This window comes from Megascapheus bottae, chromosome 17, assembly GCF_031878675.1.
Source record: "Megascapheus bottae isolate mThoBot1 chromosome 17, mThoBot2.hap1, whole genome shotgun sequence".
Taxonomy (NCBI): Eukaryota; Metazoa; Chordata; class Mammalia; order Rodentia; family Geomyidae; genus Megascapheus; species Megascapheus bottae.
The window spans coordinates 29,596,581-29,608,845 of record NC_143525.1 but is presented as its reverse complement, the minus strand read 5'-3'; the positions used below and the strand labels follow the sequence as shown (position 1 = coordinate 29,608,845).

At 45.9% G+C, this 12,265-nt stretch overlaps 1 protein-coding gene across 2 annotated transcripts in view; it reads left to right on the top strand.

Moving 5' to 3' along the window:
- The window catches only part of Pipox (pipecolic acid and sarcosine oxidase), a 108,147-nt gene extending 105,543 nt beyond the window's left edge, over window positions 1-2,604 (top strand). For both annotated transcript variants that reach the window (XM_090350566.1, XM_090350565.1), the window contains exons 5-8: window positions 438-584; window positions 909-1,067; window positions 1,629-1,704; window positions 1,965-2,604. In XM_090350566.1, the coding sequence (XP_090206692.1) occupies window positions 438-584; window positions 909-1,067; window positions 1,629-1,704; window positions 1,965-2,095 (513 nt within the window). In that variant the 3' untranslated portion in view covers window positions 2,096-2,604. The remainder of the gene's footprint in view (window positions 1-437; window positions 585-908; window positions 1,068-1,628; window positions 1,705-1,964) is intronic.
- The last annotated feature ends 9,661 nt before the right edge of the window (window positions 2,605-12,265 follow it).

Below are 12,265 nucleotides of genomic sequence, written 5' to 3'. Positions count from 1 at the left end.
AAGTGGGTAAGAGTAAGTACCATGAGAACTGAGTAAAAGGAAGATGGATGTATGAAAGGGTTGTAGCACTCCAGAAGAACTTGAACTCCTTGTCTATAGAATGCTATGGTTTCACTCCAATGTATGTATGTATGTATGTATGTATGTATGTATGTATGTATGTATGTATTTAGGTGAACTCAGGGGCAGGCAGCTGTTCCTGAGCTCTTTTGCTCAAAGTCAACTCTCTACCACTTTGAACCACAGCTCCACTTCTGGATTCTGGTTGTCTGGTGGATTCTTGGAAGATAATAGTATCATAGACTCTCCTGCCTGCATTGGCTTCAAATTGCAGTCCTCAGATCTCAGCCTCCTGAGTAGCTAGGATTGCTGGCATGAGCCACCAGTGCCTGGAGTGATTTCACTCCTTTATTCTCCATTTCCTCTTGTGCCTCAAGGTCCTGCGGATCAACGTGTGCTACTGGAGAGAGAGGGTTCCTGAGAGCTACAGTGTGTCCCAAGCATTCCCATGCTTACTGGGCCTAGACATGGCTCCCCATCACATCTATGCGATCCCCTCAGGGGAGTACCAAGGGCTGATGAAGGTTTGTGGGAAAACGGAAAAGACAGCTAGGTACCCATGCTATTGCTGCTCAATCTCGCTGTTCCCAGATTCTCCTAGAATTCCTATCTCCTAAGGGCCCCAGTAGGAGCCTGGCTCACTTTTCACTATTGCTTTGAGCTGCCTTGAGACCAAGGATGCTTTTCTTTCGGAAAGATAGGGTGGATACAGGTCTCTGCTAGGAAGCATCCTCTGGGACTAGGGAAGGCTGTGATGATGGAGACATCCTTGGGTCCTAGCCTGTCCTTCTCTGTGGGTGTGCATGGAAGGCCAGTGTTCCTGCTTACACTACTCTGCTGGGAATTAGGTCTGCTATCATGATGGAAATAAAGTGGACCCTGACAAGCGGGACTGCCCCACAGCCTCCTCAGACACCCCACACATCCAGATGCTGAGGCATTTTGTCAGAGACCACTTACCTGACCTGAATCCTGAACCAGACATCATGGAACGCTGTATGTACACGGTAAGAGAACTGGGCTGGCTTGAGAGAGCAGGGGCAGGAGACACACAGACTTTATGCTGGCCCATTTTGACCCTGGATACCGCACGTGACTTTAAACGAGCTTACTTATTCCTGTGGGTTGGTTTACCTCCACGTGAAGGGGGCCTGTTAGAGATTCTTTTTCATATTCTTTTTCATTAGGCAACAAGGTTTATGCCTGGCAGTCCCTCACTACATTTCCCAGAAGAGCTCTAAAAGATTTTTTGGCAAGATGTTCCAGTTGAGCAGGCCTTGGGGACAAAGAGAAGAGACAGATGTCACCAGGGCCTGAGGCATCTTGGCTAAAAGTAGTTTATATAATGAACTGAGCACCTACTGTGTTCTTAGCTCAGTTAAGAGAGAGAGACAGATGGACAAATGAGAAAGGCTGCGCAAGCAGAGGGAGTACTGGCATGCAGGAAGCTTGCTGGTGTGCCATTCTATTCATTCTGGAGAGAAACCCAGTCCCTTCCTCCCGTCAGAATCTATAGTTCCTCTTGCTCTTTGTCCTCAAAAGAGACATGTGTGACTGCTTCTTTCTAGAACACTCCTGACAAGCATTTTATTCTTGATTGCCACCCAAAGTATGACAACATTGTCATTGGCGCTGGATTCTCTGGTAAGCTCTAAGGGAGGAGATGGGGGTCCTCAAGCTGATCTAGCTCAGTGCCAGGCCCCCCCAAAATGGCATTTTGCATATATTTTACTGTTCTAGCAAGCACTGAAGGCTGGACAGTCAGTACTCATGGCGGGAAGCTGTTTCTAGGTTTGGGGTGTGAAAGAGCAAGGCTGTCCTGCCTGGGTAACTGGACAATTTCTAGAGAGCATAGTATCTCTCTCCCTGAGGCTGGGTGACAATCTACTATCCTTCTTCTCCAGGGCATGGATTTAAGCTGGCCCCTGTTGTCGGGAAGATCTTGTGTGAGCTAAGCATAAAGTTAACGCCATCCTATGACTTGACACCTTTTCGAATCAGTCGCTTCTCTGGCCTGGGCAAAGCCCACCTTTGATCCCTGGACCAGTAGTCTTCAAAGTCCTCTGAGGAAGACTTCTCAGATGAAGGAAGTGACCCTGAGAGGTCTCCTATTTTCCCTCCAGCTTTTCTCTAAACACTAAATGAATCTACTTTTCTTTTTTCCTCCCACATCCCCAATTTCAGCACCTTTCTTGTTCCCAGAATATTGATCAGACATTCATCATCAGAGTAGCAGGAACCTTTGAGAGTATAAGACAGTGCTGAGTTAGGGGGAGGGGAAACTAGGATTGGCTTAGGAAACCAAAGAACTTGCTAAAATTCCCTTCACTGGGGACATTTGATGAACTTGGGATGGATTTGATTAAAGCTGCCCAGGGGAAGTTCAAAAATTTGATCTCTTACAAATCACCCAGGCTCTTGTAGTTTCTTTTCCTAAAATTAGAACCATCCTCTATCATCAACTCCTGTAAAAGCTCAGCCGCACAATAACTGTTTGTTGGAAAAGATTTGTTGAACAAACAAATAAATAACTGCACTGCATAAGTGCCTGTGTTGGGCTTTCTTTTCCGTATATACGACCTTATTTCTTACAGGCTCTAATTATCTCAATTATCACCACAGAATCTGTAACCCCAGGAATCCATAGGGTCTTGAATCCCTTGATGCACTGCAGCCCTCTCCTCGGATTCTTTGTCTTGTCCTCATCTTTTCTCTGGAACTGTAAAGATGCTCAGCTCCCCAGTCTCTCATTAAGGTGTATTGTCAGGTCCTTATGAAGATGGAACTGTTATACCAGAAAGAAAGAGAGAGACACACTCGCTTAGAAACCCTGTTCAATGTTTGAATGTTAAATGTGCCATTTTATTATCATTAGGATTGCTCCCACTTAATGAAACAGCATTAGCACCGAGTCGGCTGGCCTCCTTGCACTAATTGCTTTGGATGAGAACAGGCTCATAACTACCCCAGGGTAGGTGGAGGGCGAGGGTGTAAACAGGGATTCAGCCAAGGCTGGGGCACATAATGCCAAGGAGGAGGGCCTCCACATGGAGCTGCTCTCACCTAAGGGAAGAGGATTTTAAACACTCTGGGGTAATTGTAAAGAGTCACTGAGTGGGAAGAATGGACACTGGGGATGAGACTCAAACTATTCCCAAAGAAAAGACAACACAGAGGAAATGATTGGTTTTTTTTTTTGTTGTTGTTGTTGTTGTTGTGTGTGTGTGTGTGTGTGTGTGTGTGTGTGTTGTTTTTGCTTTTTGCCAGTCCTGGGGCTTGAACTCAGGACCTGGGCGCTGCCCCTGAGCTTCTTTTACTCAAAGCTAGCACTCTACCACTTGAGCCAACTTGAGCCACAGTGCCACTTCTTGCTTTTTCTGTTTAGGTGGCACTGAGGAATCAAACCCTTCATGTATGCTAGGTAAGTACATTCCCAGACCTTCCTGAGATTTTTTTTTTTTTGCTCAAGGCTAGCACTCTACCACTAGGTCCCAGCTCCATCTAAAGCTTTTTTTTTTTTTTTTTTTTTTTTGAGGGTTAATTGGAGAATAAAATCTCATGGACTTTCTTTTCTAGACTGGTTTTGAACCAGGATCCTCATATTTCAGCCTCCTAAATGCTAGAATTACAGGTGCAAGATACCAGTGCCTAGCTGGGAAATCACTCTTGATTTTCTTCAGTCTTTAAAGGTCTAGGCGCATGAATCAATATCAGTTTCTCGGTGATTTATAAAAGCCAAGCCAATAAGCCGATGCTGTAGACTCTATGCCAAGCCTATTGATTTCTGACAGTGTCTTGAACCTCTGAGAAAGGAAATAACAGTGATTAACATGCATGGATGAGTATCAGATAAAACAACTCATTCCTAGTCCTCCTCCTCCTCCTTCCTCCTCTTCTTCCTTGCCCTGGGGCTTGAACTCAGAGTCTGAATGCTATCTCCGAGCTTTTGTGCTCACTAGTGCTATATCATGTGAGCCACAGCTCCACTTTTGGCTTTTTCATGGTTAATTGGAGGTAATAGACTCTTGGACTTTTCCTTCCAGGGCTGGCTTTGAACTGTGAGCCTCATATCTCAGCCTCTTCAAGGGCTACCTACGATTAAAGGCTTGAGTCACCTGCACCATTTATTCATTTATAAATAAACATTTGGCCTCTTCTATGTGCTAGGCAAACAAAACATAAAAATCCTTCATCTAATTCTACTTTTTAGTACCAGGCATGGTGACTCAAGCCTGACTACTAGACCCTTAAAAATAGAATTATACAGAATTGGTCCTTTCATGTCTAGCTTGTTTCACTTAGCATGTAATATCATTTTATCCATGTTAGCTACTTGGAAAGATAAAAATCCCTAATCTAATTCTACTTCTAGGTTCCAGGCATGGGGCTCAAGCCTGTAATCTTAGCAAAGTGGAGATTGGAGCATCATGATTTGAGGCCAGCCCAGACCACTCCCCCCAAAAAAATACTCACAAGACTACATGTTACCTATGGCTAGGTGCAGAGGTATGTATCTGCCATCTAGCTACAGGAGAAGCATAAACTGAGGATCTTAGTCCTGGGCTTATTTAGGTATAAAAACAGACCCTGTCTCAAAAAATAAGGGACTGCTGGTGCCAGTGGCCTGTAATCCTCGCTACTTGGGAGACTAAGAGCTGAGGATCACTGTAGAAAGCCAGCTCAGGTGGAGGATCTGTGAGAAGCTTATCTTCAATTAACCACCAAAAACCTGAAATGAAACTAAAGATGTGGCTCATGTGGTAGAGTGCTAGCCTTAAGCACAAAAACTCAGGGACAGCACCTAGGCCCTGAGTTCAAAGCCCAGGATTGGTGCAAAAACAGATGAACCAACAAAACAAAGGGCTGGCAGAGTGGGTCAAGTGTTACAGTTACCGATCTAACAACTCTGAGGTCCTGAGTTTTAATCGCCAGTTTTATAAAAAGAAATAGAAGTAAAATCTTTAAAATAGATCTATTCTCCTATTTACAGCAACATTATTCCCAACAGCCAAAAGGTAGAAATAACTCAGGTGTCCTCTGATAGATGAATGGACAGACAAAATGTAGTCTGTATGTAGCATAGAATATTATTCAGCCTTAAAAAGGAATGAGGCTGGGGCCGGGAGTTTGGCCTAGTGGTAGAGTGCTTGCCTAGCATGCACGAAGACCTAGGTTTGATTCCTTGGTACCACATACATAGAAAAAAGCCGGAAGTGGTGCTGTGGCTCAAGTGGAAGAGCTCTAGCCTTGAGAAAGTCCAAGGACAGTGCTCAGGCCCTGAGTTCAAGCCCAGGACTGGCAAAAAAAAAAAAAAAAAAAGGACTGAGGGCTGGGAATTTGGCTTGGTGGTAAGAGTGCTTGCCTAGCATGTATGAAGACCCTGGGTCAATTCCTTGGTACCATATACATAGAAAAAGGCCAGAAGTGGTGCTGAGGCTCAAGTGGTAGAGCTCTAGCCTTGAGGCTCTGAGTCCAAGCCCCTGGACTGGCAAAAAAAAAAAAAAAAAGGAATGAAAGTCTGATACTTGGTGCAACATGGATAAAATATTGTATGTATGCTAAGTAAACCAGACATGAAAGGACCAATTCTATATAATTTTATTTTTAAGGGTCCAGTAGTCAACTTCGTAGAAATGGGAGAGTAGACTCATGGTAGTCAGAGGCAGAGAGGAAGGTATGGATGTTTGTTTATGAGTATAGAGCTTCGCTTTTGCAAGATGGAGAGATGTGGAGATTAGTTGCATAATAATGTGGGATGTATTCAATGCCACTGAACTCCACACCCAAAAATGGCTAAGATGGTAAATTTTATGTTACACATATTTTACTACAATTAAAAAAATTTCTATTCTGCACATGTCGTGGCTTATACCTATAATCCTAATTAAGAGGCTGAGAGCCAGGTGCTGGTAGCTCACACCTATAATCCTAGCTACTCAGAAGCCTGAGATCTGAGGATCATGCTTCAAAGCCAGCTGGGCCATGAAAGTCCCTGAGTCTCTTATCTCTAATTAACCACCAGAAAGCCAGAAGTGGCACTGTGGCTCAGCTTGGTAGAGCACTAGACTTAAGCTGAAGAGCTTCAGAGACAGCGCCCAGGCCCAGAGTTCAAGACCCACCACCAGGAAAAAAACAGCTGAAATCTGAGGTTCTCAGTTCAAGACCAGCCAGGATAGGAAAGTCTGTGAAATTCTTATCTCCAGTTAACCACCAAAAAATCAGAAATGGAGCTGTGGCCCTTGGGGGGGTGGGAAGCTCAGGGCTAGGCACAGGGGCTCACACCTGTAATCATAGCTACTCAGGAGGCTGAGATCTGAGGATCATGGTTCAAAGCTAGCCCAGGTACTAAAGACCATGAGACTTTTTTTTTTTGCCAGTCCTGGGCTTAAGCTCAGGGCCTGAGCACTGTCCTTGGATTTTTCTCAAGACTAGAACTCTACCACTTGAGCCTCAGTACCACTTCTGGCTTTTTCTGAGTATGTGGTACCAAGGAATTGAACCCAGGTCTTCGTGCATGCTAGGCAAGCACTCTACCATTAGGCCAAACTCCCGGCCCAATCATGAGACTCTTAATCATTAGAAACCTGGAAGTGGTACTATGGTTCAACGGGTAGGGCAATAGCTTTGAGCTGAAGAGCTGAAGGACTGGGCCCAGGCCTAGAGTTCAAGCCCCATGACCAAAAATAAATAAGTAAATAAATAAAAAGCTCAGGGATAAGTGCCCAGGTCCTGAGTTTAAGATCCAATATTTCCTTCTTTTGGAAGGAAAAGGAAGGAAGAAGGGAGAGAGGAAGGAAGGGAAGAAAGAAAGAAAATGAGGAGAAAAGGAAGGGAGGGAGGGAGGGAGGGAGGGAGGAAAGAAGGAAGGAGGGAAGAATAGACGGGAAAATGAAAAGAATGCTATGAGTTACAAAGCAAAAGTACTGTGTTCTTATTAAAGGAGTCAGGGAGATGAGTAGCCAGGGACCAGCGTGTGGTCCCAGCAGCTCTCAAGCTGATAAAGGTGGGAGAAAGTAGGTTAGGAATGTTTCCAGGCTTCAGGGGTGCGTGTGGTTCCCTGCCTTTTCCCAAGCCGCCATCCTCCTCCCCCAGCCAGCTGCAATTCCCCTTCCAAAATATTCAGCCTTATTCAGCTTGTCATTGACAGCTAAAGGAAGGGACCAATGTCTCCAGAGGCTGAAAAAGGACAAATGGGGGATGCTACCAAGCCCTGTCTAAGCTGGCTATGGTACTCACGAGGCAGTCCTGTGAGCACGAGGACAAAAGCAGCAGTGGAACAGGGGAGAGTGGGGTGGGATGAGTGCACAGTTAAGGATGGGGTCAGCAAAGAATGGAGCAGAAAAAGGTAAGGAAAGACTGGTAATGGGATCAAAAGGGCAGGCAAGGCCCTGCAGGGGAGTTCTATACCAACAAAGCCCAAGGCAATGAGCCCAAGTACCCAAAGGGGAGGAAGGGAGCATTTCTTAGTATGGGGAGGGATCTCAAGAGGCAGGGAGATATGAGTAGTGGACAGACCAGCACAGAGGAAATCAAAAGCCATTGCAAAGCCAAGCATCGATGGCTCATGCCCACAATCCTAGCTACCCAGGAGGCTGAGAGCAGAAGATTGAGGTTTGAAGCCAGCCTGGGCAGAAAAGTCCACACGACTTCTTATCTCCAATGAACTAGTAAAAAGCTAGAAGTAGTAGTGTGGATCAAGTGGTAGAGTGAGCAAAAAAACTCAGCACCCAGGCCCAAAGTTCAAGTCCTAGTAATAGTGTGAAAGCAATCATGTGGGCGCACACATGCACACACACACACACAGCAGAAGGGAAGGACTTGCCTAAACACACCAACTGGCACCATCTCACTGCTTCTCTTCCACCTGAATGTGGCCAGCGAGTCCTTCCATATCTTCAAGATGGAAGAAAATCAGAATCCCTCAGCAGGCACTAAGAGACCTCTGAAAGGGATGCTGGGGTCTGCACAGGCTGCAGGGGAGAGATAAGGGCAACAAAGAGAAAGAGGCCTAAGATTGGCATCCAGACTAAGGAAAACAGAGGCAAGCTAAAAATAGACTGGGGGCTGGTGAAGGAGGAGAGCCAGGCCAGAAAAGGAGAGCTGAGGCAATCGATGCCATCGCGACTCTGACCCAATTCTTCATCGCTCAGTCTCACCAAACTGACAAATGAGGGCTTGATGAGGAAATAGGGAAAGATTGGTGTGGAAAGAGAATCAGGGGAAAGTAATTTGGTCCTAGGAGGTAGGCAACTGGGAGGCACAAATCAGTAGTCACGGGGTGGGGGAAAAAGAAGATAGTGTGTTTAATTCTAGTTCACCCCTCTGTAGGACTTAGTATCATGGACCAAGCTGAAGAGCTTGAGACAGCTGTGATGATTGTGAGTCTAACTTGGAAGAGGTTCAACTATCTGGAAAGCCGAAAGCTTTCTCAACGCTAATGTTCTACCACTTGAGCTCTACCTCTGCTTCCAGTTTTTTTGCTGGTTAATTGGAGATAAGAGTCTCATGGAGTTTCCTGCTCAGGCTGCCTTCAAACTCTGATCCTCAGATTTTAGTCTCTTGAGTAGCTAGGATTATAGGGCTGAACCACTAGTACCTGGCTGAGTCAGTGTGAGTGTGAGTGTGTGTGTGTGTGCGTTGGTGCTGGGATTTTGTACTTGGGGCTTTGTGCTTGCTAGGTATGTGCTCTACTATTTGAGCCGCATTCCCACCCCCTTTTTCTTGCTTTAATTACTTTTTTTTTTTTTTTTTGCCAATCCTGGGCTTGAGCTCAGGGCCTGAGCACTGTCTTTGGACTTTCTCAAAGTTAGAGCTCTACCACTTGAGCCTCAGCACCACTTCCGGCTCTTTTTTTCTATGTATGTAGTACCGAGGAATCGAACCCAGGTCTTCGTGCATGCTAGGTAAGCACTCTACCACTAGGCCAAACTCTTGGCCCGCTTTAATTACTTTTCATGTAGGGTCTTAACAGTTTTACCCAGGGCTAATCTCAGATTGTGATTCTCTTGCTATATTTACTGCTGAGCTGGGTTTCTATGGCCCACACTGTGCTCAACCTGTTGGTTGGGACCACACTAACATTTTGCCATCAGCCATGGTCCTTCCGATCTTCTCCTGAATGAGTGGGGTGAGACATGTACCACCGTGCCAGCCTGTATGTCACTTCTTAGAGAGATGAAGAATTCGGTTCTTTCCGTGGTGGGCATTCTATGCACCCAGAGAGATTTTAGGTTAGACTTCAGGAAATCGATCCCACAGGCAGATATGTGAGATGTTAACACAAATACTTGGGCACTCTTTGGGTATTCTTTCCTGGACTATCTTAAACACCCCTAAGCCCTTCTTCTTAGGTCTGTGGCAGCTCACCTGAAGGCTAGGGCTTTCCATTGGCCAAACGTCAGAAGAGTGCTAATGCTAGATAGGGAGGAATCTAGGCTTATTACCCTGGAGGTAGGATTGGAAATAGGTCAACAGACATGTGAGGGGGAGGCACAAGGTGGGCTGCATCTGTCAGCCTAGAGGAGGCAGCGGAACAAGGGGCAGAATTCTAACATGCAGGACCCAGTGGCATTTACATAACTTTGAATAATGAATAAGCCCAGCTCTGGGGTTCCTACACAGCGCTGCTCATCTGCATCTTTATTAAGCTTTATAAATGATTCAGCTCCCTGCCCCTTCCCCCAGCTCTGCCCAGCCTGCCCCAAGCATCAGGGTAGTTGATTGCTCATTATTTTAGACTAGATTTGTTTCACCAACATTCAGTGAGGCATGGATGGAGTAGGGGGACACAGGAGGAAGGAAGGAATCCACAAGGTAAGCGGAGTGGAGAGGTAGGAGAATCAGAACCCAGAGACAGCCCTGGGAAGTTAGGCTCATGGCAGGCAGCTAGGGATGCAGGCCTGCTTCTCTCACATGAACCTGGAGCTAACATTTTAGGTATTACTACCCCAGCCATTTTGGGGGGGTCTTGGACTCCCAGCAATAGAATCACCAGCACTTACTGAACCGAATTAGGAGTCAATTTAATAGCTGCGCAGCGGCTACTTTCCATCCTCGGGCTGAGAGAGCGTCCCTGAGCCGCCGTGGGGCTGAGCTTTTAAAGGTCAACACCACACACAGGTGATCATAACTACACACAGGTGGTCGTGACTGTATGAGGGCCAGTCAGTAGCCACCAGGATGGGACCACACGCCGGTGGTCGAGCAGGCTAAGCAGTTTTTTACAAAACCAAAGCCAATTTGGCAGCCAAGCCTGCCAGGTTATTTACACTTTAAAGAGAGAACATCTTTAGATTCCCTAAAAAGTGATGGGTTCAAATCCCATTCCAGCCCTTGCTTCCCTTACATCTACTGCCAATCCCCCAGAAGGCCTCTAGTTCAGCTCCAGCTCACCAGCTCCATCTCTGCACGCAGCCACTTGAGCAGCCAAATGAGTACAGCCCCTGGGGAAGTTCTCACTTTTTCCTGAGGCAGGAATTTTGCTATTTTCACGGAAGAAAAAAAAAATGTGCTAAGCTTGCAAGGCAAGAACAAGCACTAGGCATATTAGGGGAGAAAAAGACAGGAATAGGCACCCATGATGTCTGAATTCGAGGGAAAGGAATGGCTGTCCGTAGAGCTGGCGCGTACCTTGAAAGAGGAGCTGCCTTCAGCTTGTCTGAGGCGGCACATCAGTGCCAGCGGCCCCGGTTAGAAGACTTTTAACAACCTGGAAGTGGAGGAGCTGGCAGGAAGCTTCTAGTGTGGGGAAATGTAGAGGATTTCTCAACCCTGGCTGCACATTAAAGCTACCTAGGGAGCTTTTAAAAATATGATGTTTGGGCCCCACCCAAAGCCTGTTAAATAAAAATTCCTAAGCAGGAAGGCTGAGAGCACCATGTTTGTCTTGTTTTGGTTTTGTCTTTTAAAAGCTCCTTATGGGCTGAGAATGTGGCTTAGTGCTAGAGTGCTTGCCTAGCATCCATGAAACCCCTGCATTCGACTCCTCAGTGCCACATACACAAAAAAAGCCAAAAGTGGAAGTGGATCAAGTAGTAGAGTGCTAGGCTATCCTTGAACAAAAGCAGCTCAGGGACAATGCCTAGGCCCTGAGTTCAAGCCCCAGGACTGGCAAAATCAAAGCTCAATCTTCCTTAGATTCTGTTGGATTTTTTGTTTGTTTTCTCCATTCTGTTTTAAACCAACTTTTTTACATCTATGTGTGGCACATAAATATACATATGGATACATATATACATATATATTATATATAATAAAACACACATATGTCATATGTAATAAAATCAGGGAAGTTTAAACACTTACTAAATATTCAATATTAAGGAACTATTGATCCATTTTTAAGTGTGATAAAAGTATTGCGATTATGCTTTTTTAAAGAGCCATTTTCTTTTCTTTGGAGAATCAATACTAAAGTGATTCCTGATAAACACTGTCAGATCTGTGTGCAGCCAGCAAAGGGAATGGGGAAGTGGGCAGGGCAAGATGGACTGTTCGGAACTGTTGATGCTGCTCAGAGAGGAAACTATTACCTTTTTTTTGTACACAAACAAACAAACAAACAAAAAAGCCAAAATCCAGCAAGGGCTTTCTAACAGCAGAGCCAGAGCTGAAAAAGATAGGACCACTGAAGCACTTCTGTGAGCAGAACTAGCTTCCAAGAGGAGACCAGGCCCACAGGACTCTATGTGACAGAGGAAGGCTGTCTTCCAACATCCAGGGCCTTAAGCAGGGTCCACGTGGGGGTAAAAAGAACTGGCAGGGGCTGGGATGTAGCTCAGTGGCAGAGCTCTTGTCCTGGATTTGATGCCTATTACCAAAAGATAAAAGACTCTTCCTCCCTCTACACCCCCCCCAATAAAAAACAAGAATTGGCCCCCTCTGGACTCTACAGGCTTCTTCCCTGTCTCCTAGCCTCTGGGGACCCAGAATTCCTATCCTCTATGAAAGTGACTCTGGGGACTGAACCAACAGAAGTCATCTGCTTGAAGCACTCAAGGCCAGCAATCTTTTCTCCAACTCCTTGTCCTTTCTTGACTAGCTCCATAAAGGAAACTGAATCCCCACTGTCCCCTAGCACTGCCCCCTGTGCCGTCACTCCTGCTGAGAGCCTGTGTCCAGCTGATTGTATCAAAGAAAAGGGAAGGCTGAACACAAAGGCAGGGAATTCAGGGTGTCCAAGCGCCCACGGATGGAAGAAGGCCTC